The sequence below is a fragment of the Ammospiza caudacuta genome, chromosome 4 (assembly GCF_027887145.1).
Source record: "Ammospiza caudacuta isolate bAmmCau1 chromosome 4, bAmmCau1.pri, whole genome shotgun sequence".
In the NCBI taxonomy this organism is placed as follows: Eukaryota; Metazoa; Chordata; class Aves; order Passeriformes; family Passerellidae; genus Ammospiza; species Ammospiza caudacuta.
This window is the reverse complement of record NC_080596.1, coordinates 50,181,516-50,209,488: the sequence shown is the minus strand read 5'-3', so window position 1 is coordinate 50,209,488 and position 27,973 is coordinate 50,181,516. Positions and strand designations below refer to the sequence as shown.

General features: G+C 39.9%; 1 protein-coding gene across 3 annotated transcripts in view; it reads left to right on the top strand.

The window, feature by feature from the left end:
- CRACD (capping protein inhibiting regulator of actin dynamics) overlaps positions 1-27,973 on the top strand; it is a 132,608-nt gene that overhangs the window by 65,924 nt on the left and 38,711 nt on the right. For 2 of the 3 annotated variants that reach the window (XM_058803035.1, XM_058803034.1), the window contains one exon: positions 10,176-10,247. The exons of the other annotated variant lie outside the window; for it this stretch is intronic. In XM_058803035.1, the coding sequence (XP_058659018.1) occupies positions 10,223-10,247 (25 nt within the window). In that variant the 5' untranslated portion in view covers positions 10,176-10,222. The remainder of the gene's footprint in view (positions 1-10,175; positions 10,248-27,973) is intronic. 3 annotated transcript variants of the gene reach the window in all.

Below are 27,973 nucleotides of genomic sequence, written 5' to 3'. Positions count from 1 at the left end.
GGACCTGGGGTAGAGGAGCTCAGCAGGATGGCTTCATCCTTACACTCTGTGGAAAACTCCTCTACAAAACTCACCTGTGCTCACCGTAGCCACACCTGTCCCCTGCACTGTACGTAGAAAGGATCAATGCCTTTGTTGCCTCCATGACCTGAGAAGGACAACCAAGATGATGGCTTGACAGTTGCAGCAATCTGAAATGATGCTCACAGATCCATGGAAAGTATTTTATGATATGCAATTAATTAGCAAGTTAAGCATATCACATCATCTGCAGAACATTGCAGCAGGAGTTGAAAACTGGGGTGGTTACATCCATCTGCTAATTCTTGTAGGGCAACAATTACAGTAAAAATGCTCAAGATTTTGATGATCTGAAACCTATACTGTAAATATCCAATAATTGTTTCATATACCATTTGGGGAATCTGCTGGTTGGGTGTATTTCTCTCTGTGGCCATCACAAAGGGCATTGGAGGTTATCAGCTTCTGAGTGTAGGCACCCGGTCCTGCTCTGGATAAAAGATGTGAGATCCATGCCTGATATTTACCAAGCTGGCAACCAATAAGGTTTTGGAGGTTGAGAGATTTGGCTTTTTTAACTATACTGGCAAGAAAGTAAGTAGATCTGTCATAATATGGAAGCTGCACCTGACAATGTTGGGATCCTCCAGAGAGCCTGGAGAGAGTGAAGCAAAAGGCTCAAGCTCCTTCTGCAAAAATTTCCTCTGAAAGCCAATACCCTCATGCTGAAGAGCAGAGTTATAGTTGATCAACTCTTTTTGAAATAATGGTATGACAGCTTTAAATAAAACAACAACAAACAAAAGAAGTTGTCATGTGCCATTTTTCATGTTCCTTTATCTTCCCAATATATAACAGAACTGGTTACCTTTTGCATCTGCTCTGTTCCACAAGGAAGCTGCCCAGTATGCAAGAACTTTTCTTGATAATTTTGCAATAGTTTTTTCTGCTTTTCCTTCCTTTGGAAAAGATAGATGGTATATTTCTATTAAAATCAGAGGAGTATTTCTATCCAGCATCTAAATGCCTGTATGTTTTTGAATTTTTGTGCATAATACAGAATAAGAGCTTCAGGAAAATGAATATAGTATGTTTTAAGGCAGAGCTAATTCTTGTGAAGTGGTTTGATTGCAAGAGTATAGCCTGATTGTAATTAAATCTGTTTCTTTCTTTTGGTCAGCAAGTTATAATTGGAATTGAAACTATTTTTTCCTAATTAGATTGACTAGTTCTAAGCAAGATTTTCATGCTCACCATTTCCATGCTCTGGAGCAGCTTATATTTTAAAATGGGGTCCAAACTGTGAAACTTGATGATTCTTGACTTTTTTACAATGCTTTTGATAAGCCAGTATTTTCAGAAGGCCTGGAACCATGTTTGCAAAATTAACATTAGTTTCTGTTTTGGTTGTTATTTTTGTGATCTTGCTGACAACAATTGACTCAGGTTTAGTAATTCTGTAGACTACATTGTTTTAATCTCTTCTATGCTGAGTTCTGAGAGAATATTGATGAAGAGTACTGTAGGAAAAATTATGTGAGGGCAAAAGGTGATTTATGTTTCCTCTACTACTTTTAGAACTGGGTCAATTAAAGGATTGCCTATGGTAATACTTTTTTCATTTGTGCTCCTACATTACAGTTTCAAAGTTCAAATTTGCATCTTAAGAGTACTTAGGAATTCAGGTTCATAGGCTTAGGACTGGAAAAATTGACACAAATCCTGATTTGACTTTGCTAATGTGATATATGTGTTTGTGATGTTCTGCCTCAGGCATCTGACAGTGGTTAAATAATCTTAGAAAGTCAGGAAAAGACACTCACATGTTTCATTTTAATATTATTTAGTGCTTTCTTGAGCTGAAAGTTCACTATAACTATGGGTTTCAGTGGCTGACTAGGATGGAGAGAAGTAAAGTTCTTCAGGAAATTCTAAAGAGAAAAGAAACCCAAGTATTTATCAGAGCTAATTATGAAATATCGTGTTAACTGCTGCTATGGCAGTGGTCTGACTATCTGGTCTGTATTCAAGGACTCAAAATTCCCTGTGACCTTCCTCCACTACATCCAAATGAATCTCTCAGCTGAAATGCAGCTCAAAGGCTTAGGCAGCTTTTAAAAAGCTTCTTGGAGATCTGTAACATTGTGAACTGAGAGTAGACAGAGGTGTCTCCAAGACAAGGTGCTTCTTCAGCTCCATCGTCTTTATCCTTAGGTCAAACGGGACCTGAGCTCTCCTGTCATTGTTGGGTAGTTCCCACTGAGATGATTGATTTCATTGATAAAGCCCAGGCTAAAACAATACCCCATAGTGCTGGTTTGTGTCTTTTGTAGTTTGTATATTGCATATATTGTTGTCTAAAATGAGACTTCTTCCCAAAACCAAAGATTGGTTCTGTAGATGAAGCAAGAGTACAAAAGATACATAACCCACAGGCAAATTTCCCTAGAGAAGCTCTTCAAGGACTTTTAAACTGTTATTTTAATCTATGTTTTACAAAAGACAAATGTTGTAATTAGGAATGGCTGCAGTATTTTCAGATCTAAAAGATACAATGTGACATTATAATGCTCCTACGTAATATAGGTAGTAAAAGTATATTTTATTGAGCCTATTAATGTAGTTGTTTACTCTTTGGTGCATTTTAGAGTATGGGAAACATGCAACTAGATAATGTAGTCTGAAGAAAATAAGCTCTTGCAAATCCTTGTGCTTCTGCAACATTCAGGTAGCTAATACAGTGCTTATACTAAAATACTGTTCAATACTATTAAGCTGTCCAATAGAGTGTTCATGTATGGCACTATTTATTTATTGTGTTAAATAGAAATGCTATTTATAATTAAAGTGTTTATTTAATAAACATTTAACATTATTAGTTTCCATTAGTGAACAGAGGAAGGGATGCACACAGTAAGAAGAAAAACATGACCTGTACAATGTGACTTTCTTATTACAGAGTTCTGCAGTTCCTGGGAGTCTTGACTTACAGGTCCTTGTTATGAAGTGCAGCTATAATTTTCACATGTTCAAGACTTCTAATGTAATGTAATGACTGTTGTACCCTTACAGTGCTGCTACTGCATTGTTCCAAATCAGCCTAAAATGTAAGACACTTTAGTGCATGGTGCATGATTTGAAGATAAGGGAGAATTTACCTTGTGTTTGATTTCAAAATCTCAGTGGTGATATAAATGTGTTGTGCTATACTTCTTGTTTCAGTAACATTTGGAAAAAACACAAACAAACAAAAAAACCAAACTCAAACCGAAGACACCCACAAAAAAACATGGCTGCAGCTGAAAGTAATACTAACCAAAATGTTCAGTCTGGGCTACTGGGTACTGATGATTCAGGGACTGTAAAAATAAATTGGGTTTTTAATTGTAAATTAAAGAGACAGAACACATTTTCAGTTTATTTACAGAGGAAACATCTTCCTTCCTCATAAATTACTGTAAGGGATCTGCTTATGTCTGAATCTGCTTGTGTCTAAACAATGTAGATCTGACCAGGCTGGTCTTGCAGTTCTTTCTCACTGCGAGTGGGTCATCCAGTGTCTTACATAATCTGGAGCATATCTGAACTCTTGGGATAGCAAGACCCAAGTATTTGCATAGGAATTCTAAGAAATGGGGTTTTGCAGCAGGAACAGATTTCGTGTTTTCTTTCTTACTTTTCTAATATTTTTTCTTTTCTTCTCCATCATTTCAAGCTGCAGCAATGATCTAGTATTTGAACAAGAGAGTCCTAGAAACTGTCTCTAAGAAGCAATACAGTATTCAGTTTATCTTGTCTTCCTCTTTTAAGTGTAGGACTGGTAATTTCATTGGGTTTCTGAGCACCTTGTTAAGGTGAATGTACCTGCATTTCCTGGATGTGTCCAGTTGTTAATTAAACTCTGTTTAGAAACTTTTCCTGATACTGAATTGAAACTTTCTCTGGCAACATTTTGTCATAGAAAACACTCAGAGACTCCTAAACAACCCTACTCAATTCATTCTTCTGTAGTCTCTCTTCAAAAATTAAAGTTTAGAACTGAAAGACAAAACTATCTTTAAGGATTCAATATGTAATCTTTTCTATTCCCAAACTTACTGGGATTCCTTTCCTAAGGTGTAAAAACAAAGCTGCAATAAGGAAATCTCCAGTGATAAAAATATAGGAAGGAATTATGGAAAACTAGATCATGAACAAAATAACTCTTTTAGATTTCAGTTCAGGAAGTTGCTTGAGGGTAAATTAAACTGAATTATTCACCTGTGGTTTTGGTGTCTTTATTTCAGAAATTGTTAATGAAAATAATACCAACTATATATTTTACTTCTGCTGAAATTATTTAATAGGCTGCCCTCATAGATACTTGGACTTTTCCAAGGGAACTGGTCCAACTACTTTAGAGTTTACAGGCCTGAAAATACATTTCGAAAGACTGTCACATGAAAATGAAAGGCAATCCTCATCCTCAATAGCTTAGTTACTTGTAATTCATATTAAATGCAAAAGGGAAATCCATGTAGCCTTTATGATGTTTAAATGAAGTTGTAAATGGATAAGCCTAAAATTCAGTCCATTGAAGGACTGTAAGAATATGTATGAATGAAGAGATACTGAACTTTCTTATGGAAACCTTAATGCTGAGAAGCATAAAACATTTCCTTAGAAGACTGAAATGCCTCTTAATCTGTAAAGAAGCCTGACCTGTGTGAGAACTAGTTACAGAAGCTGAAGTTAACAGAGCTTTCTCTGGCTTTAAAGATTTGTATTTATATTCAATTAACTAAAAGCTAGGTGAACATGATCACCCTAGATTGTTCCACCAATGATATTTATCACATGAGTGCAACAGGAAACACCTGGGCTGTTTGCCTTCCTTAGGAGTGCATGACTGTTTTGGAAGCAGCAGGATGTTTAAATGGTAAAAATTTGGGAAAGACTTTTTGTTTATACTAAAATAGATAGTTGAATTAATTATGAAATGGGAGTGCTGATTTTTAGATGCTTCCACCAAATGCCAGTTTCTCCTTATGTTTTTAAGCAGCTTGCAAGAACTATGCCAATTTCTCCTTATGCTTTAAGGAGCTTGGAAGAAATATCCAATAGAAGCTCTTAAAAGTTAAAATACTGCTGAAAGTTTTCCTCATAAAAGTCATCATGCATCATGAACTGCCAGTTTTCCGCTAATTTCATGGCCATGACTTCAGAAGTCCCAAAATCCACTAGGCAGTGATTTTAATCTTTATTTAGGATTCTCTTGTAGCTAATATTGTTTAAATTCTCTATGCCTCCTTATTTTCCTCCCCCCTCTCTTCCTTCTGTCAGCCCTTCATCCATTTGCCTTAAAGGCCCAGGGTGGATGAGTCAGTGGCTCCAATCTGTATTTGCTTAGATACCAACTCCCTTTTAGGCATAGCATTATCATGCTTTATCTCAGTAGGTAGTCATGCTTTTTGAACAATTTTGACATCTGGAACTTTCTTTTATTAGATGTAGACTGCTGCATTCCTTTCTATATCAAAAAAAAAAAAAAAGGCATGATCTCTGGGCATACTTTTTAAAAAAATCCAAAACACAACCCAGTTCTTAGCTCCACAGACCTCACCAATCCAATGAATAGACCAACTGGTTTAAGCTTGTGTGGATCCCTCACTTTCTTGTCTATTTCTTGGTTGTTCCTTCATCTGTGGCCACTGGAACAGGGGTCTCCTTGCCTTCCTGCCTCTCCCCCGTGCTCACCTGCTGTGCACAGCCAGGAAACCCTGAACACCGCCCCTGCCAGACCTTGTGGCTCTGAATTTCACCTTGTGTGACTTGACAGTTTGGAGGGATGTTAAAAGTGTGTCTCTCCCTTGGCAATAGTATGTCCCTCTCCTTGTCTCTCCTAAAGAACAAACTGCAGATATTTGGAATAAGAAAGGCTGAAAAGCCAAAATACCTGATGAGAAGCAGACCTTTCATGCTGCCACCACAGCAACAGCAGAGTGCTCGAGCAGGCACAAGATGTTTCTGGTGCACCCTAAATGCCACTTTTGCTTGATGCTCTGGAGCTGCAAGCACATGCCCAGATAAGGGGTGTCTCACTTGGAGGACATGGGGAGGGAAGGAACATTTTTCACCCTTCTTAATTCTCTCTTCATCTGTCAAGCCGGGAGAAACCTGGAAGGGGAACACATGATGGTATTGTTCAGTGTTAATTCTTTTCTAATTAGCCAGAGCATTGAAAATGCTTCTGTCTCTTTAAAATGATGTGGTATTTTTTGCTGCGGCTACTACCAAACGTGAAGTTATTTGAGTGAACAGAATAACTTCCTGTGTGTTGGGGTGTGAGGTGACCTCATTATTCCTAAATCTATTCCTGTTTTGTAGCACTCCTTATTCAGCTCCGCTCTTTCAGCTGCTCAAGTGTTTTTATTTCTGCTCTGGTTGCGTAACAGATTTTTTTTGAAATGTCAGAATCACGGCAACATAAGTTGGTTATGTTGAACCAACCTGGCAGAAATTTAGCTGCTTGTAGATAAGACAATAATAGAGCAATATTGAACAGGGTTTGTGGCTTAATAAGATAAGAAGCAACATTTAACAGGTTTTACTTTGATGGAACACTGTTGATTAATGCAAGACATGCTTCATTCCAACTGAGGCTTCTGGTAAAGGCATTTAAAAAATAATCATTTTGCCTTTGCTTGCACAAAGTCAGCACTTCAGAGAAGTATTGTGTTGAAAACTCTGACAAATGGTATTCCTTGTCTGCCTTCAGAAGGGAGTGTCATGAGGAGTGTTAGTATGCACTCTGCAGTCTGTGCTTGCTCCAGGGCAGAGGTGCACACCTCCAGGGGGGTGCTGCTCCCTTCACCCCTTTATTGCTTTTGCTGAGGGCTGTGCTGCTGGAACTGTTCATCTGAAAGTGGAGCACCTGTCCACTCTCAAGGAAACAGAAGAAGTCTTTCTCAAAGCTCGCTCAGTGGGCTCCAGGCAGCCTTGCTAGTCATACTTAGCAGAGTTTGTTTGCCATACACTGACAGGTTTTTCATGCTAACTTGAAAGTTTACCATTCGGACCTCCAACATTAAAGGGGCACATGAGAAACAAGATTCCAACTACACTGCTTGAGAACCCTCTCTCACCTCCTGAGTAGTTCCTGTGGGACATGTTTCTCTAAATAATGCATCCCACCTTTTGTACAATTAACCACTCATTTGAAACTTCCTAGCTCCCGTGGTTTTTGCCTGCTTTCATTCTCTGCCACTCTCTCTTGATTTCTTTTACTAGCTTCAGTATTCTCTGCTGACTGCATGTAGCTTTGGAGCACTTTGGAGTGTGAGTTGGTGATCTGTTGGGTTTTTAACAAGCAGGTAAGTTTTCTGACAGAGTGTGCTCCCTGAGTTAAAGGTTTAGTGCCTATGCCAAATCTGTGCTTGCATTAATAACCTCCATATCTACAATTATATATAATGAGCTTTTATAAGTCCCACTGCCTCCATTTCCCATTGCATTAAAAATAAATCAAGATGAAATTTGAGGTAAATTAAGCTAGCAAGAAGATGGAAAAATTTCAGTTTGGCATCCTGCGTGGCATTGTTACCAATTCAGGGAAAACAAAGACCTTTTAAATGTCTACTGCATTACACTTTTCAGCTATTAAAACCTATTTTCATGTAAGAAAATGGAAGGAAAATGCTTTTTCTCTTTAAAATTGCATTGTTTGATTTTGTCACTTCACCTTTTAATCCTCTTTCATTTGATGTTTTGATGTGTAACAAAAGCTTATGTTTCAATTTTCATCTCTGCTTAAACAAAGAAAGGCTGTGACACTGGGAGCAGGTAGTTTGGGTGTGACTGAGATGAAGCTGATATTAGGGGGTTATTAGGGAGAGTAGCTTCTGCCTCTTCATTACCAGATTGTCCACCACTTATTTTCATGCTTGCTGTCTGAGTGATGCTGCTTCCCTGCTGCTGGTACAAAAGGTCCTTTGATAACCTTGTGTGACAATTAAACACTACTAATTGTCCTCAGCTAGGAGGCTGTTCTGTGGCCATTCATGCACCTCCAACTTTGATGCTAGATTAGGTAATGCCTCTAGGAGGGGTCCCTCTCAACACCTGTGCTTTTCAGTACTGCAATATTCAACTGTTGGTCTCCAAGTTGAATCTTAGTCATGGGGTTTGAAGTGCAAAGGACCTGAATAGCTACAGAATGTGCTCAGGGCAATGACCACACCTGAGTCCAGCAAGTGTTTGCTCAGGTACCTGTGTAGCCTTTCTAATGGTCCTGAGCCCTGTTGTAAGCTCTTGTGGTCTTAATTAACCGTGGCTTGCTGGATATTTTGGAGGGAGGCTAGATCCAGTGTTGTGCTGCAAGAGGAAGGCTGGCTGAAGTGATTTATTTGCTGAAGAGAATCTTGGTCTGTCAGCTGTTGGAGTGAAGAAAGTAGCCCTTATAGATGGGTCAAAAAGCCATGTATTTTGTCAGACCAGAGCAATTTCATCTTTCTATTCTCCTTTTTTTGTTAAGCTCTTTTTAATTAAAAATTAAATTGGGTGAAAGTCATTCTCTTGGTTTCTGAGAATGTATCATTAGTGAAATAAAATGTGTCCCTAAAGAAAGAAGTTGCTGAAGTCATTATTACACATAAGTCTTGGAATATCTGCCAAAACAAATCTGTGTGATATACCTCAGAGGAGAAAGCAACAGGGGGATATTACTCTCAAGCTCTTTATTTTATCTTTTCTCATCTCCAGTTCAATCCCATTTGTTTGTGTTTAGGAGGATTATTCTGTATGTCAGTATTTGCAGTGCTTAGAAAAAAGGACTGCTAAGCAGCATGGGACTCCTCAATGTCTCTCCACAAATACTGTTTTTAATTGACACAGAGGGAGATTTCAGAAATCAGATACTATTAAATGCACTGTGTACAATAGATTAATTAAAATTCCTCTCTGTTGAAGGCTTTATCTTACTTCAAGAGTCTCTGCAATTGATATGAAAATGCTAAGGACCTCTGTTGAAACTAGATGACAACCAGAAACTTTGGTTTCACATAGAGCAAGCACAATTTCATCTACATCTTAAATTTTATAGGAAACTTTTTGGTCTAAACACTTTTGGGTTATGAAGGCCTAAGCTTAGCAAAGCTTAGCAACTTGTTCCTGGCCTTTGGGTAAAACTTGTAAGACATGATTTTGAACACCAAGCAAGATCTGAAAAGGCATCACTAAAACATTATTTTCCTGTAGAGGATTTTACTGCATGATAAGCTACCTGGTTCCCAGGAGATTTGAAAATCAGATCTCCCATTTCTCTGCCAAACTACAGATGTGAGAGCATGGCTTCACTGGGTATATTTTCCTTTAAGCCCTGGTTGCTAAGGTCTGTTTGTGGAAGAGTGCCACCTTTGTGGAAGGAACTACTGGAGCCATGAGAAGTTTTACCCTGAGCACAAAGTAAGATTTGGTTCAGCCAGTGTTGACTGAGAACTGCATAATGAAGCTCTTTTAGGATTTATTCAAAACTTTATTGCTTTCTAAGAGGAATTTGCATCATTGTTGCTTCTTTCATGAGAAATAACATAGACTGCTTATGCTTTCATGGTACTATAGGATGCTTCAGGAAATACTGGTGTCTAGCATAAATTGTCTTGGAAAATGCAGCCTCCAGATGTGATGGCAGTTATTGACATTAAACTGTTCTTGTCTAGATAAAAACATGGATAATATAATATCAGGATTTTTCTTACTTTTTAAAAACCACTACTGTTATTCATAGCACCTATAAAGAGTTGCCTAGTAGTCCCAGTTCACTATATTGCCCTTGTGGGAAGGTAATGCTATTTTTGGCTTTGTGGTTGGGGAAGACTGAGCAAAAAGCTGTTGTATAAACTAATGTATCAAATATAAGATCAGCTGGGAAGTCTTGTCTATCAATCTGAAATAATTTTGGCTGTTGCCAGTTGAGATCTCCCTTAGCACTTTCCACAGGGAAAGTGCTAAATAAGAACAGAGTGCTGAAATACATGCCCAGCTTAACTTGTAAGGCTGTTCCTACAGACTTCCTATCACACTACAGTATGTCCGTCAGAGTTCTCTTTAAAATCACAAAAAAATGCCCAAACAAGTCCTTCTCTTTGGTGATTTCATGGCTTCTGTTTCTTCCTCAGAGAAGACCAAGTCTGAAGTTTCTCTGACTTCGTCTGAAATTGTAGGCATGATCAATTTGTTTAAGAAACCTTGTAAGTACTCGACTGCTGGAGCACATGATGTCCTGTCATTCAAAAGCTCACTGTTAAGTTTCTGTGGCTTAGTCTGGAGCACTTCCAGCGGGGAGCTGGCTGAGGGGGGAATGTGCTGTGCTTCTTGTTTTTGAGTAGGAGCTGCTGCTAATGTATGTGCTGCTTTTGTCCATTTTTATGGCAGGTAGAATAAACAGTGTACATGTGAAGCACAGTCAAATTCAAACCAGAGAGGTTATTCTGGTTAATGCTTTTGCCCTGAGGCATGACTTGGGGATTTCTGCTCCACTGTGGGAAACTTTACTCCTCCATTTGTGCTATGTCAGATGCTGTGCTTTACCATGCCTTTTGAAATGGTCCTTTTAACTGAAGAAAGTTTGGAATTTATGGATTTAAATTTTTAAGTAAATAGAAAAATACATGCTTTTTTATGGTCATCTGGATTATTTTTCAAAGTTGTCAGAAAGTTTGCTATTTTAAAGCTTACTACTGTAGTTTTAATTTTGATGGGTTTTCCTATGTCAGTTCTCAAATATCTTTCAGTTGCTCTGATACTGACTCAACATAATTCCAGTTTTATTTTTTGCATTGGATTTGCAGGGATGCTTTGACAAATTCTGAATTTATTTGAGTTAAATGTGAATGGACTGAAGCAGTGTAAAGTTTGTACTTCTGTGTAAATAGCAAGCATGCTGTCAAGCAATGGTGTTGGATTCATGTAGTGATGTCCTGTTCACCTGTTTGTTTGGGGGCTTGGGGAGGGGGGATTTTGAGGACAAGGGGCCATCCAAGGTGTTTATAATAAACAAGACTTGCTTTTGCTATGACATGATAGTTAACACTGTAATATAACTAAAGCTTTAGTCTGTTTTCAGATTTCCCCATTATGTATCTATTCCAGTTCAGAAGTAAATGGTGCCTCTGTTTCCACTGGATTGCATGATGTACTGCATGAGCTTGTGGTACTGAAAAGGCAATAAGGGGGGAAAGGATCCTCACTTGGTCACCAAGTGCCCTTCAGAGCAAGGCATGAAGCCCCCCTGCCACTGTATCACTGTCACAGTCACATTGAATGCTCTCCCAGGGAAAGAAAGGAGAAAGAAAGGAATGATAAAAAACCCTTTACTTCTCAACAATTTATTTAATTAGCTCCAATTACAGATTTAAATGATGGAAGTAGTAAGAAGACTTACTTTGCATGTACTGTTGAGGAATTCATGTAGGAAGAGGAGACACAAGTGTTTGAAATACCTGGCTAGCTCTCTGTTGTCATCTGTTAATAATTCACATGGCTCTTTCATTTCTATTTTGTTGAGAGAAAGAGAGTAGGCTTGACACAAAGAAGCTCTTAACTTCCTCTGTAAAGGAGTGGGAGTACAGCATGTCCATTCAGTACAAAGAAAAGAATTTACTTTTGTGGAGTTTTCAGACTTTTTTAGTTTTCTTTTTGTTTTTAGTTTTCTTCACCAGTGGACTATGGGAAGGAAACTGTTTCTCATGTGGCTTTTACACTTAGCTATTGTTAGTTAAGCCATAACTGAGCTGCAAATTCCAGGCCCAGACTTTCCCAGAATTTGGTGCCTGCTTATATAGGGAATCATTTGCTCTGCAGGTACCACCAAATAAAATGGTGCATTGCAGTCTTGCCCTCTACTGGGTTTGTGGTGGATCTCTGTAGAGTATTACCACAGAGGCTCAAAAAGCCCTGGCAGACAGTTGCAGGGGATGAGTCTGATTCAATGTCATTGTGACTCTTCTCTGAAAGCTACTGCTCTAGGAAACCTTTGCCTATAACCACTGCCTTGTGTAATTGAAAAAAGATTAGCTAAATTACATATGTTTTCTCTGAGGGTACTTGTGTTTCATGGATGGGATTAAAAGCAGAAAGGTAGAGAATATCTACAGTTTGCCAGCATTCCAGCTGGAGTGATGACATTTCTGCATGCTTTGGTGGTCTTGTTCACAGAACTTGCTTCCCTGCTAGGGCTTTATTTTGTCTTTAAGTCTCTTTTCTATCCTAGTATGTGCAATGGTTTCTGAACTCCCTTCTGCTCTACAAACTTATCCTGGGTAAAGCACAAGTTTTGAAAATATTATGCAATTAAATTCTTGTTGGTAATATCTTACCTGGGATGTTTGTTTGTTTCTGTTTCCCTAAGAAGGATGCATTTTATAAAGAGGTAAGTATTTTATTAAGATTAAGTAAAGAGGTAAGAGACTTACCTTACTCCTGCATAAGTATTAGTAGAAATCAAAAAGGTGAGAATGTGAACACAGCTGATTTATTTATCCAAAATCTCTCTACTTAGAATAATAATGCTTTTTACAGATGGAACATGAACTTTTAATAGCTCATGTGTGGAGACAGACACTAATTGTCTCACCTGGTCATTTGTAATGAAGGCATTTATTATTTTTGTCCTTTAATGTTTCTTTGAGAAAAGCTGGAATGTAGGATCTGCCTGCCTCTCCCCATGGGTCAGGACTGAATTGCAAATTACTCCTCTGGTGCTTGTGCAGACTGGCTGCTGTTGGAAATGTGATACTCAGCTACATGGAATTCTTGTCTGTACCAACCTTGCCATGTCTGCTTTCATTTTTCCTAAATTACTAAACAACTTACACTTAATGAGTTGCAACTAATTAGTACCTCTTGCTTTGCTATACCTGTAAAATTATACTTCCAGTAAAATGCTTCATGAACTAATTAGATATCTCAACCCAGTTGACTTTTGTCCTCTTGTTTACTGGCTTCTTACTAGATAGTGAGATTAAAATCTTGTCGTCTTACTTCAAAGATGCAATCTCTTCATGTTCTTTTCCCATTACAGACTACATTTAATTCTTGTTCTGGAATGCTGTTTCCCTAAATGAGGTGTCCTCTTTTTCCTGTGGAGCAGAGTGCCTGTCCCATTTCACAACATAGCCCAGAGCAGGGATGACCAGCTGCTCTGTGGCTACGCTTGCCCCAGGTGCTGAGGATAATAAGAGGCTGACACTGCAGAGGGTGCTTGGGGTATCCTGCAGAACAGGTACAGACAAACCTTACCAGTCTGGTGGCATGGTCCAGCAGGGCAGGGCAGGGACACACAGCTGTTCTCAGTGAGGTCAGCTCCTCAGCACTTACAAGCTGTGGCATGGAGCCCATTCCAGCAGAGGAGAGCAAAGTCCTGGTTTGGCTAGGCTGCCTTGGTGGCTGTGCCCTTGCCCTTGAACACCTTGAGGGGCTTACAACCATCTTTTTTTCCCCACTGTGGATCTTGCAACAAAAACTGTTTTCAGTAAAAGAAACAAAGCAAAGTAAGCCCCCTTCCCCCTTCAGTTTGGGCTGCATCTAATGGAGACCAAGTAATGCTAGTGATGCCTCAGTGTGTGTTCCCCAGGACAGAGGTCTTCAGAGCTGCTACTTGGGATCCTGCTGTGCTGTAAGCACTGTGTTTCCACCACAGCTGCAAAGGGTGATGTGAGAGAGAGAGATTCAGAGAGTTGATTTCTTGGAGGCTCTGAGGACTTTCCTATGGGAAGTTTTGTGGCAGACAGTTTAAGTAAACATTTGCTATTACAAGGAAGCCGCACAGAATGCTATATCCTCTGATCCTTCCTGGGACCTTGCACGCATTTGAACGGCCATGCTTTCTTCCCCCTTTCTTGGTCCCAGCTAATTTCAAATCCTTTGGCCAAGGGGCTTTTGGCCTCCCTTAGAGTGATGTGCAGTGCATGTGGTGTCTATGCAGCAGTGGCCTGCCTTAAGTGCTGCCAGGCTGAAACACTGGGCAGCTGGCAAGGCCTGCAGCTGGCTGTCATTGCATGGATGTACAGATCCCCACGGCACCATGAGGAGGAGCAGATACAGGCAGCTAGCCCATTTCAGCTTCTATCCAGGGCCCCCTTGCACCTTGTTCAGAATGTTTAATTTAAGTAAAACTGGTGAAAACACTTCCCTCTGCTTTTAGAAGAACTTAATAAGTATTTTAAAAAGCCGCTGAAGTAGCTGTTTATTGCAAAGTAGCGGAGGCTGCAGCCAGGTGGGGGTGGGTCTCTCCTCCCAGGCAACCAGTGACAGGACAAGAGGACAGTCTTAAGCTGCACCAGGGGAGGTTTAAGCTGGATATTAGGAAGAAGTTCTTCACAGAAGGGTTAGTTGGGCATTGAATGGGCTGTTTGGGGAGGTAGTGGAGTCACTGTTCCTGGAGGTGTCAAGGAAAAGACTGAATGTGGCACTTAGGGCCAAGGCCTAGTTGACAAGGTGGTGTTAGGTCATAGGCCAGACTTGATGATCTCTCCAACCTAAATGATTCTCTGATTCTGCAAAATCTCACCACTCTCTTATTTTCTCTTGTTTGATTAAGTGGCTAACCAGATACTATCTGGATTGCCCCACTGTTAGTGAAGCATTAGGACACAATGTGGGTGGTGCCGTTACAGGAATCTGTTTACCAAACCCAAGTACAGATATTTTAACATTTTTTAGTCACCTGTTTGACTGTGATTTTTGAACTGGCACATTAAAAGTAAGTAGCAGTTGCCCTCCTGTTAATGAATACATATCAATATATATATAATGCCAGGTATGCATTCTTTCAAAAGTTTTTTTCTAAATTCATCAGTGATCTGCTGTATGCAAGTACAGGATAAATTTTATGTACATGTAAGTTTTTGCACTAATTTTAATTTTAATTCAACATTTGTTTGAAGATCAATAAACCAGTGATTTCTCAAGTGATGCAGCAGATCAGTTGCCATTAGCTAATTTTCAGTTTACAGTCTGAAACACTTAAACTCAAACCGTACAAGTTCATCAGTCAGAGAGCAGATATGTGTAGTATTAACTGTGACCAAAGCAGAATACATTGCTTTTGTTCAGTCATGTTTTCTGCACACACAGTATGAACATTCTGTATCCTATAAAATATATGTCATCCCTCTACCATCAGATAAAGACATACCTGGTAAGTCAAGCCCAACTAAAACCCAGAATATTTGGAGAGTGTCCTATTTTTTTCTGATGTCGTGTGTTCATTGATTTTAGGGTTTGTTTTCAAAAAATGTAAGAACAGGAAAAATAAAAGTAGGGAATGTGGTTTTTGTTGCAATTGAGACATATCCTCTGGTGGAAAATCCTGGAGGAGATGGTATTCTGCAATGGCACTACAATGTATTCCTGCCCAGCAACTGGCATTTTTCTTTCTCCCATATAATATGTAGGACTTAGTCTGAAAAAGTCAAAAAGAGGGGTGAAGGGGTGGGAGAAGCCTAAGCTTAACTTGTACACTCCTATTGTTGACAGTGCTGTCACTTCATGTATCTAAATTAAATGGTTCTTTCCCCTGACTGTCCTGAGTGGGTGTTACTGCACATATGGCTTTTGGGCTTTAGTCTGCTCTTTAAAGGAATGATCAAGTTTAGCACAGTCATTTAGAGCATCAGGATTTTTCTGAAAATGCATTAGAAAACCTGGTATGAGGACCTGGGGATCTGGAGGGCCAACACAGAGCACTGGAGTGAATGTTCTCTTCACCCAGGACTTTTAGATGTGTTACTTTTCCTCTTCTCTAAGTCCACAGGACAAAGCTATGGCTATGGTTGTTTCCACACTCATATTTGACAAATCTTTCAGAAACCTTCATGTGAGCAAGGTTTCAAAAACTAGAACTTGGATTTACTTTGAGATGCTTTGCATTATCTCAGTGTCAAAATATGCCACAGAGAGAGATGTGAGCATCTCTTGAGGATATTTGGTCACATAATGGAAACTGATTGAATTTTAAAACTTTCATCTTGTTTCTTATATTTGTACTGTTCGACTTATTTTCAAACTTGCATCTGTTACTGTAACTCTAGGTAATGCTTTATAGAGATGGAAAAACACTGACTCAGCTACTGAGTGCTTGTAGTCCAGTAGGTTAAGAATAGATACAAAGCAAGTAAAAAGGGTTAAAACTCAGTAAGTGTTCACCTCTCTCCTCTGGCCCCAGCCCTTTCCCAAATCTGCTCTCTGATATTTTTTACAGTGAGTGCTCTTGGACCATGAGTTTTACAAGTAGAGCAGGGGTATCAGGTGGAAGAGAGTTTATGCAGGGTGTGAAGAAGTGTATGATGTCAGAGAGCAGTTAAGGAGGGGAGATAAATCCGGTTTGGTCAACCTGGGCTTCCTCTGACTCTCCTTGTGAACTTCCCTTAACTGGACAGTCAGGACACCCAGTCCTGTACCATGCTGCTCACGGGGATCCAAAATTTGCTTCAGCAGCTAGGAAACAAGTATTCAGAGCTGCTGAAATGGACCCCAGCTTCCATCCATGCTAGACAGACAGACCCTGGCACTAGTCAGATCCAGGATAGGATTTCTGTTCCTTGGTCTTGCCACTGGACTGGAGCAGCTGGAAGGTGCCTGGTCTGCCAAAAGACACCCTGTACAAGTAACATTTTGTGGAGTGATGTTGCAGCATGAGACATAGCACTTGGCTGGTCCCTGGGGCTGTCACAGCTGCTGCAGCCCCTCAGAGAATGGCAGACACAATCTGCACTCCCAGTGTCTTTCCAAGGGCCCAACTTGATGTCATATCCTGCAATCTACAATGCATTAAATTCCCTTGGCCATAGTTCTGTTTAACCATCCTCACTAGCACATGGGACCTTGTGATTTGCCTGGCCACTGGAGTCCCCTCTGTTCTTTGTTCTGGCACGTAGTAAATGGTAAATAAATTCCAATGTGGGCAAGTGATGTTTCAGAGAAAGTGTTGTCTCCTTTCTCAGTGAAATTAATCATGTTCACCTTGTGTGGCTAAATTTGATGTATTTCACCAGTATAATGAGGATAATGCTTTGTATTCTCAGCACAGTGAGACAATGTGTGATTAGAGTGATCAGTCACATCCTGGCCTGGCAAATCCTCACCTGGAACCAAAACAGCATGAAAATGGGAAATAGTTTCTTCTCTTTGCCCTCATTATCTAAAGGCAAGATGTTTTAAAAGGAAATATCTGGTTGTCTTAGTTCAGGAATAGAGAGAGCTGTGCTTTTGTGCAAAGGCTATTTTGGATTTGAATAATTTTAGGTGGTTTTGTAAATGTTTAAGTTTATAAATATTTGGGTATCATCTCTTTATGACTGCTTCTCTTCTCCTCTTTAATTTTGCTTCTTCATGAGTAGTTAATTTTATTCTAGCCTCATAAAATAGAACAGAGAGGGAGATTTCATTTAGCATCACAGTAGTATAATGGAATTTTTTTCTATTTTGATGTTACAGAATTTATGAAGAACCCTTTCTTGATATTTCTATTTGGAGTAGAAATCTTACTTGGTTAACATTTAAAATAACACTGCTTCTACTTATTAGTGTTATATGTTAATATACTCAGTGTTAGCCAAATAACTGTGGTGGCAAAGTACATCTGAGTGTTCTGTGGAGTGAATATTCTGTTTTGCAAATATCAGAAGAAAACTATTCAAGACTTTTTATCTCTTAGATATTTATAGGTAGGTCAAAAAGTAAATTTCATAGGTAGGTCTAAAATTAAAATCTCATCAAATTTCTCTGTTTTCTGGTCAGTAAGTGCTTCAAGTGATGTCTCGCTCCTCTAGTTTTAATTCTGGAAAGCAAAGGCAAACCAATCACCTCAATCTTATTATTCTGTATATTTTGGTACATTGATGACAAGACGAGGAATTGAGTCAATTATAAGGTCCTTTTCTAAAGCAAATCTAGTGTTTGAGAAAGTTGCCAGAACTTCAACCTGAAGATTTCCAGTCCTCTTCCTATCACAAAAATGTCATACTTGCATCTTTTGTCTGTGCTTGGCCTGGGTGGTGCAGAAAACCCAGGCTGAGGGCTCTGGTGTGGATGTGGGAAAGCAGCTACATGTTCCTGGTCCTGTCTTTAATCTGCTCTTTCTGTGTAAAAGTTGTTTGAGATTTGCCTTTATGCTTCAGCCTGTTGCCTGCTCACTGTATGGGAACAGGTGGTGGATAAGGAGCAGCTAGGTTAGTTGTGTACATTGCTGTTATAATTAGTGATTAATACTGATGATCAGTTTTATCTCCATGGTCTGTTTTACTGCTCAAAATCTTGTTTCTAAAATTGCTGGTAACAGTGTTGGTTAAGTGCTGGCTCAGGTGGAGCTGTTTTTGATAGCATTGCAGTCAATATCAAGATACCAATTTCATCCTTCAGCTGATAGTGGTCTACGTTACAAAAACCAGCAATTTCTGAAAAAACTGGAAATGGCCATCTAACCCAGGTGCTCAGAAGGGAGATCCAGTGCAGACTGCAATAAGGGAGTGCCAGCAGGAGAGATGGCAGTGGAGCACGGGGGTGTTCTCTGTGCCGTGCCAGGGTGAGGCTGTGATGCTGGAGATGCAAGAGAGACAGGAGGAGTTGCAGGCTACACACAAGTAGCTGGCTATCCTCTCCTGCTGACATGCCCAGAAGGCAAATCTTGTCCCTCAACAACATGGAGAATGTCTCAGTGTTCTTCTGCTCCTCCTGAGAATGATAATCTGGGCCTGTGTATGCAGTGAAGGCTGCTCAGACAATGAAAATCCGGACGTTCGTTAAATAGGCAATTTCCCAGACTCAAGACAGATGCCTCAAATCTTAATCTGGCCACAATTTGTGTCAGTATCAGAGGATTTGTTTGTCAGAAGGAGCAAGTGAGCCTGGCAGGGTGGTTGGGAAGGGAAGCGTGCAGCAGGAAGGCACAGGGGCAGCAGTGAGGAGCCAAAGGTGCCCTTGTGCCACAGCTTTGCACAGCTCCAGGGGCAGAGATGGCTCCATGTGAGAGCACGGTGCTCCCAGTGGAACACAGAGCAGGTTCTTCAGCCCCTGTGCTGCTGGCTGAAGTTACTTCCTGGGATATTTTGGGAATATGCCGATCTGGGGAATGAGTGTCACGATTCCTTCTGTCTACCTTGCCCAGCAGAATAAGGAAGTTGAGGTTTGGCTTCCTTCAGAAATTAAAAAAACCTCAAGCACTCAACAAAACAGAATTGTTCCCAGCTCTGTGCTTCTCTTTGCTCTGGTTTTCACCATGCAGACATTGACTTTGGTCTTTGCTTTTTACCAAAGCTTGCTGGAGAATTTGTGATTGCTGTGGTTTATGCAGCTCTTTTCTTAAGGTATTGTTTATTTTCTTTATTTGCTCCACAGCTGCAAACCACAGCAGCATGATTTAATTCTGTGAAATCAGAGATCAGCACAAGTTGTTTTAGTTTTTTTAGACACATTCAGCCTGAAGTCAGATTTAGCTTGGTTTTCAGGTTGCTCAAATAAGGGAGTCTTGTGATTAATTGCAAAAATTAGAGACAATCCTGACATTTTAGTTCTTTATATCTGGGGAGGGGAGGCGGATTTACTGCCTTCTGTTCAGCTTTACCCTTATAAAATTTAATGAAGAATGTATTAAATTAATATGTCTGCTGAAGTAGTTAATAATTTGCTTAGAATAAGATCCCTTTTATTCCTGTATTTTCTGTATCACTTTATAATTCTCAGAACTTTGAAAGAAAACACACAGGCATAAAGTAATTTTTGGGGTTTCCCCTTCTCCTAATCTCCCTCCCCTTCATTTAGAGCTACATGTAGAACTCTGTTGGAACTTTTCAAAATGTATTTTTACTTCATTGTGGAACTGCCCTAACTCAAAAAGTACATTGATAGTTTCAAGAAAACCCACATCTCATGACGGGGTGGTGAGTAAATTCATAAAATGAAAATTTTAGTCTCTCCATTTAATCTGACCTATTTAAAATATTCTAGCAGTTCATCTGAATTGCAAATTTAAAATTACTATATGTTTGTCATTGTTAAATATATTATGCTAAAACTGTGCAAAAGTGAAAAAGTGACCACTCTGAGTATCTATGACTGTACTGGTCTCAGTTTGTGTTAGGCATTAAAAGCAGAAATAATGCACCTGGTTTTGCACCACCATGACATGAAATTTGCATCCAATAATATTGCCTTTATGTGACATTGAAGAGAGAATTTGTTTTGTGTCATAATGACTTTAAGTAAAGTATTAGTTTGTTGTTCCCCTTAAAAAAAAAAAAAAAAAGGAATGAATTCCAAATCCCAGTCTAAAATATATTGGATGCACCTGCTTTCTTACAGCCTTGATTTATTAGCCCCTGGTGATTTATTAGCCAGTGGGCTCTCCAGCCCCCTGCCTGGGCACTAACTCCTGCCATTCCCGGAGACCTTTCCAAAGGAGGACCTTTCACTTTGGCAGCAGCATCAGAGTGCTGGCTCATAATTATCCTGTGATCAGCTGGAGTGGTCACATCTGTCTTTCACCCATTTCTAGCTGGTCTGGGACATCTCAGCAATAGCCCCTAAAGGAATGAGTTTGTACATAATACTTCAGCTCATTTCTATCCTAGTTATCCCCATCCTCCAGCCATCCAGACTTTCTGGCTTAGCAGTATCAAGTATCCTTTGAGGTCAGGACACTTCTCTGCTTTTTCTTATAGATATAACTCAGCAGCGTGCTGGTAGCACTTCTGCCTTACCACTGAAGAGGTTTGGTCTACAAGTTTCATGCTCTCTTCATGAAAATTTCATTAAAATAAAATTTTCTATGGTAGTTTCTGTGATGCTGAAATGCTCCTCCTCTCATTAGTGGAAAACTGGAGGTGGTATGGACCTAAAAATGTTGACCAGTGCAATACAGGGTTTATTTAGAGGTGGAGAGGCATGAAAAACTGTTCCTGTAACACAACCCCTTGCAAGAATGATCTTGTAAATTGTGATTTGAGTAGGATCCTGGCCTGTTAGCCTGTGCCAGCCTTGAGGAGGTATAAATGACCTCTGCAGCTGGGGAGGGGCAGTGGGAGCTGTTTGTCCAGTGCACGTGGCACTCCTTGGACTTTGGACTGCTCTGCCATGGGGCCTCAGGGAGGCGGCTTTGCCTCAGGGAGGTTTATCTTTTCACACACAGCATGGCCAGGACTTCTTTGAGTCAGGAGTGTTCCCATCTAGGAAATTAACCTGCTGAGAGAATCCCATGTTTTACCTGTTTTTTCCTCTGAGAAGGAAATAATGCTCCAACATCTCTTTATTGCCTTGACATCAAGTGTTTAAATCAGCTCTGGAAACCTCAGATAAAAGCCAGCACACCAAAAGGGTGTCCCATCATTAATAACTTGAGTTAGTAAGCCTTGCACTAGTAAAACAAAGCTTCCTCCCATCTGTTATGTAATATTTTGTTGGTGAATCAGAAGCTATTGTGGTCTCTTCCTTTCTAAGAGTCTCACATGCATCACTGCACCCAGAGCTATAATAAACAGGTTTTATCTTATCAGGGATGTTCCACAGTGCAGCCCAGCATCTTGGGAACATCTATTGCATTTACTTAACCCTTTCTCAAATGTCCTCATGGGTATGAACTCCACTACCCATTCTTACTGTCCTCAGATGTGAATTCTAACGTTTTTTACACCCTCTGGCCACTCATTGTGTAGCCTGTAACTGGAGCTTCCCCCTGGAAGATGGGAACTCCTGGGCCCCAGCAGGGTTTGCTCCTGAGGTTTAATACTAATTTTCTCATACTGTCTTCCCTGATGGGATCTCTGCAATGCCAGCCTACCTCACACATTCCCAAAGTGATCTACCTGCTCTGAGTCTGGTTGTGTTTTTTGGAGGGCAGTGTCTTCTCTGTCCCAAAGGTGCTGCCGAAGTGTGGCAGTGGGATGGATTAAGAAGGCAGAATTTCAGTGTTAAAACACAGGGTTGGAAGAATGAGGCTTTCTGACCTCTAGGATGACTCATTGTGATGCTTGATGAAAATAGAAGGCACAGATATACAAGGACCGTCTGTGAAGACTTTGATTGAAAGTTGGGGAAAAGAGAAGAACAGGGGCTCAGAAATGAAAGGAGAATTTTGCCATAGTAAATGAGACTGAAGTGGATATTTATTCAGCTCTAGTTCTTCTTAATAAGAAATGTTTGTCATCCAAACATTTTGAAAATTTTATTTACTCCTCCTCTTCATTCATATTTCTTTATTGCTTCTCAAGAGCACTGTGCCAAACCTCCTGCAGTGGAGATTAAGTCCTTTTACCTTCAAGAGGTATTTCCTTGTGGTATCAAGAGAAGTGTCGAAATAGCTCTTTCCTTGCTCTGGATGATAAAGCCTATTATATATTATATGCTGCTTGAACATTAATAGACTCTATTATGATGATTCATAAGTGTCTCCTGACAGCTGACTGTCTCAGCTACATATGGTTTCTGTGCAAAATACGGTCTTTGAGAGGAAGAAAAACCAAAAAATGGGCTGTTTTTTCTGGAAATGCTTTTGCTTCTGCAGATGGCAAGGGAAAATAGATGTTTCTGGAAAGTAAGATTCGTTCTTGCTGTGTTATGGATACTTTAGGTAGCATTACTAGTTTATATCAGGTAATCCAAGAATACCCCATCCTCTCTGGGACAAGGTTTGCAAGAAATAGTATCTCTTGCAAGATCACCTGATACTCTTGGAAAAACAGGCAAGTAATGGCCCACTATTTTTCCTTTACTTTGCCTAGGTGTTTCATTAGACCATTGTGGCTGCACCAATTTGATGCCTTCAATACCTCTCAATCTTGTTTTCATTTAATGTTTCTCAGGTATTGATGTTATGTCAGGTGATATTATCTCTGTCAGCATGGGACTATTGCACACTGTCAGCTTTATGGCTATCACTAAATGTCTTACAGAGGTGAACCCATTTCTGGGAAGTTACATTATTGAATCTGAGCATCAGTCTTTTTTTTTTTAATGTCAGTCTTTATTCCTTGTGTTTTCTCTTAAATGTCTTAAATGTTTCCTTGGGTTCTTTTTTGTTTGTGCCTGCTTTGTATATCTGGACTATATATATTGATATATATATCTGGACTATGTATATATATACACCTGGACATCTATCAACCCTATGAAAGAGAGGGCAAGGGACTGAGGGCAGGTCATGAAGGCAGAAAATGTCCAGAAATCAATTTTCACTGTGAAATCAGACGTGCTACCACAGGTACAGGAGCTCACAACTATTTTTAAAATATGGAAACATGGGGAAACATGGTTAAGCAGAGCAAAGCCTGCTCTCTTCCTCCTTGATCCCAAACAATTTATTCCCCTTTTCTGGAGGAGTGGAAACACTTCTTCAGGGAGTGCTGAAAATTTATTAGCAAAAATGAGCATCTCTGGCATCTCACAGAAATGGATGCACTGAGATGTGGAGTGGGTGGGAAAGCTGGAAGCAAATGCCAATCCTAGTTTGTTCAGAGAAGCTCTATGCCATTAGAACAGACTGGGCAAGGGGGAGAGAAGGCAGCTTTTTTGGTGGGGATCTGAAAACCAAAGAACTTTTTGCAGATGTCTGGCCAACCCAGGACTCAGGGCAGTGCTTATTGTAGTGGCTATATCTGAGTTATTTAAAAACAGCATCAATAACCATACCATTAGCTTGAAATTGAAGGGGTTTTTTTTAATAATGATAATGGCAATTTGTACCATAGCAGACTTTTTCTGTTGTAGATATCAATGAGAAATGTCAGTCAACTTACCCTCTTAACAATACGCTTTAATCCCCTTTCCCAGCTTGGCTGCTGTATTGTGCCTGCAGCCCAGTTACCCACTTGTCCTCTCTGCCACACAGTTCTTAATGCTACAGCTATATGGACTTCCATTCCCTAAATTCATTATAGAAGTATCTATTCCATTAAATGATTCATGTTCTCATTAATCTAGTTTATTACACCATATTTTATAGCCATTAAATTCACTAACAAAGAGCACATAATTTTGAAGACGGCTCCTGTGAAATATCTCATACTATGAGAAGTGCCATAGACAGGTGCTGCATTTCATACAGCAAGCAAAAAAAATCTGTGAAATCTTTACAAATCCCATTTCAAAACTGGGGCTTGAAAAATCTTGGTCATAAAAACTTAAAATTCAAATTGACAATATGAATTCTGCTTCTGTTTTTTTTTTGCCCTTCAACAGTCATCTTTCTACCCACCAGCTGATGCATGTGCTGGGTCAGCTCTGCTCAGAGACGACCTGCCTCCCAGGTTTCCTCACCCACACTGCTATGAGTGCCCCCAGCACTGCAACAAATAGGAAAAGCTGCAAGGAATCAACATCCTGTTAAATATTTAGGTGTCTCTTCTTTCTATGAGTCTATCTGTTTCTCATGTTAAGTTCGCTTTGCTTGAATACTATTTTTCAAATATTTCCAGGGACATTGACATGTCCTGTATCCCATCCAGTGGCATAACCTCACCCCTGCCTGTTGTCTGGAATACACTGCTCACTCCCTTTCCAATAGTTTGAATCTCTTCCCTCTATAATCAAGGTAGTAAAGTGTTTGGCCTGTGCTTGTGTTGAGGATTCTGTGCGGTTTTTGAAGGGGAGCACAGCCTGGGAATCCCAATGGAATTGAGCAATTTAATTGCAAGCTATTTTATGGGGAATTGTCAGCTGGCATGTTGATAACATTTTGCCAGCTGGAGTCCAAAGGCTGTGCTTAATTTCCTGGCAATAAAAGCCATTGCACCCACCTTCCTCCTTCTTGGAGAGCACAAAGTGAGACGAGAAGCTGCTCCCCTCTCTCATTGGGAATGGAGGCACCATGTGCTGCCTGTGTGATGCCAATTCTCTCTGCTTTAACTGGCTCTGAGTTACACACTGCATGTCTTTGTGCATCTGACAAATTATATGACAGGTTACAGATTATTCTAATCTTCTCTGCTACTCTTCTGGTATCTGAGAAGGGAGTGCCTACCATATGTGCTGTGTTATCCTAGCTAGTGTATCCAGCCTTGTTTATCTGTTGCCTTCACACCTTATGTTATTCTGTGATTCAAAACTGGTTTACTGTTAACTGTTTACAGTGATTTGAACAAGATAGACTTGTCAAACGCACAGGAAAAAAGGTTTAATTGCTTATTTCCCCTGGTCTCCTGGGGCTGGATCTGTAGGATTCCGTTAAAGTGATTAAGGTGAGAAGAAAAAGGCATATGTAAGCTGACTTCTTTCCTGGCTCTCTCAGCAGTTGTCTTTGTTGCAAGTTGACACCACTGAATGTCCCAACTTTCATCCTTTACTATCCCACTTTCTTCTCTGAGCAGTAGAGATGGACAGAAGGGATGAGCTGTGTTTGAGAATTACAGGCTCAAAAGGCTTTTGTGCAAAGAATTGTCTGCTGCATTGCTGATGTTTGGAATATTTTCTGTACTTGTTTTACTGTTACAGGAAGCATTTCACCCTGCAGTATCATCCCACCTCTTCCTCCATAAGATCTTGTGAAAAATTTATGTAAACCGACTTTGTTTTAGCAGTCAGGCATTCCCTCCTTAGAAACCTGGCAGGATGGGGAGCAGCATGTGCAGCCTGTGCAGGGCAGGATGTTCTTTGGCTTCAATGAGTCACAAAGCCTGATTTAAAGAATTCATGCTTAGTAATGTGACAGCTGTGATGATGGGTGTGCAGCAAGGAAACAGCTAAGGGACATGTTAAGTCACATGGGGAAAAGCAGATCTTGGCTGCAGATAAGTGTGTTGGTTTTCACCCTTTTTGATGAAATGAAAGCTGTGTTGACCTGTTACATTTGCTTAACACTAGACTGATAGTTGGTGAATCAGTATGGTAGATTTAGATTCAATGAGGCAGTTGTATCTGTTATATATGAAGATCTCAAAAAGAGGAGGGGACAAGAATAATGTGGATGAATGACAAAGTGATAACCTTTTCTAAAAAATGCTGTAGTTTCATTGATTTATGCAGTAAATTACATTAACCAGCAAAACTGGCATAATGCAGCTTTCCCTTTTGAAGAAAGCTGAGGAAATAAGCGAGGTGAGAACTCTGAACAAACAGCTCTTCTACCCAGTCTTGTGTCTGGTACTGATGATTTCTGTCCTGTTTGCTCTACCATTTGATTTTTGATGTTTTGCAGTCAGTTTCTGAAGTGCATAAAGGGTCAGAGCAGCTGTGGCCAAGAGCAATCATTTCTCTCTTTCTCCGCATGATTGCCTGCCTGTCTTTTAGGGGTTTCATATAGGAATATATTCTATTACATATAAATACATTCTACACATATACCTAAAGTCAGAACTGAGCAGCAAGAAATTGGTCTGGCTGGAGATGTGATTTGCCCTGCTTATGGAAAGCAGGGCTGGGAGACAAGTAATCTTCCATATCCCCTTTTCTTCTACACTGGTAAAACTGCTGTTCCAGTTGTTGTTTTTCTCATCTGCTTATTGTGAGTCAGTGATTCTGGACTGGAAAGTTCTGGTGCTGGGTCTGAAGTTCATAATTCAGCTTTTTATTTTTATGCTGTTACATGGATGCCCTGATGTTTTAATGAACTTGCATAAGTGCTGTGTATTTTGACTGCTCAGGAAGAAGAATTACATTTGTGTGAACTTCTTATGGATCTGTAAAGGAAGTGCAGAATTACTATCTCTTGTGTCTTTGACTTTGTACTTTCAATGTGGATTTCTCACTTCATCCAAAATCAGGCACAGATAGATGAACTGTGTGTAAGTTTGATGCCATGCTGGGTTTAACTCAGGCTCTCTGGTACTATGCTAGTTTGGAAACCACTGTAAGTAGCCAGGTCAAAATATGCTTGGGCACATTTTTCCCTCTAAAATCCCTGCAGATACTCCTCCAGTGACTACAAATGTATGTTACCCAGAGTGGCTTTACCCTGATTAGGTATAACAGAGTGGAGTGTAAGATCCAAGGTGGAACTAAAGACTGCTATTGCACCAGAGAAGATACTCCGGGTTTCCTGGTCAAAAGTTCCTACATGCATGTACTTTGCAACCAAACCAGGGCTTTCTGCTGAGCCCCAGCCCACAGGAAGAGCAGAGCACGCTGAGGCAGTGTGCACACAGCCTGCACAGGAATGTAATTAGCTCATGAAAATATTTGCCACCAGTACAACATGGTGCTTCTCAAATTAGATTATGATAGGAGGCTGAATGCTGGGGTTAAAAAAAAGAAAAACAAAAGAAAAATCCCAACTACCTTGTTTTAAGTAGATTTAATACAAAATTAAGGTAAAGCCTTAGAGGAATATAGCGCTTTAACAGTTATCATGTTTTATGTATTCTCTGATTCATCCCAGCCCCGAGAAATTAACCCATTCTTGACAGCAGTTAACAAGAAATTCATGGTACTTCTTTTTAATAAATGGGGAGATAGCAGTTTGAAGCTGTCTTTATTTTTTTTCCAGTCACTGGTGGAAGAAAAGAGGTTGGTTTTTTTTTAATTTCTTGTTAATTAGAGGTTAATTTTTTTAATTTCTTGTTCCTGTCTTCATGTATGTTCTGTTGTTTTGCTGTGCTTTTATTGGTGTTGCTTTGAAAATTTCAGTGTCACGAGGAAGAAATGCTCGGCCAAATTCTGTCCTCAGTTACTTGTGGGTAAAAAAATCAGAGAAATGTATTGACTTTGCTGATATAAAGCTGGATGTTTATTGAAGTAACCCAGTACAAAACAACCGAAATTTATCCTTTTCTCTTTGTTTATTTGTAAATTGACTTGTATAACTTGTAAATAAGTAGTTATGAGGCCACATAACTAAAACACAGCTGTTTGTTTTCTATTGCTTTCAATTCAAGGCAGAGGGTCCAGCCCCTTCCAAAGGGAGGTGACCAAAGCAGCGTTTGTCTGTTGGTAAAATGGTCAAAACTGCGATATAAAATATAAAACCACTGCAGCGTTACACTTTGGCTTTGCC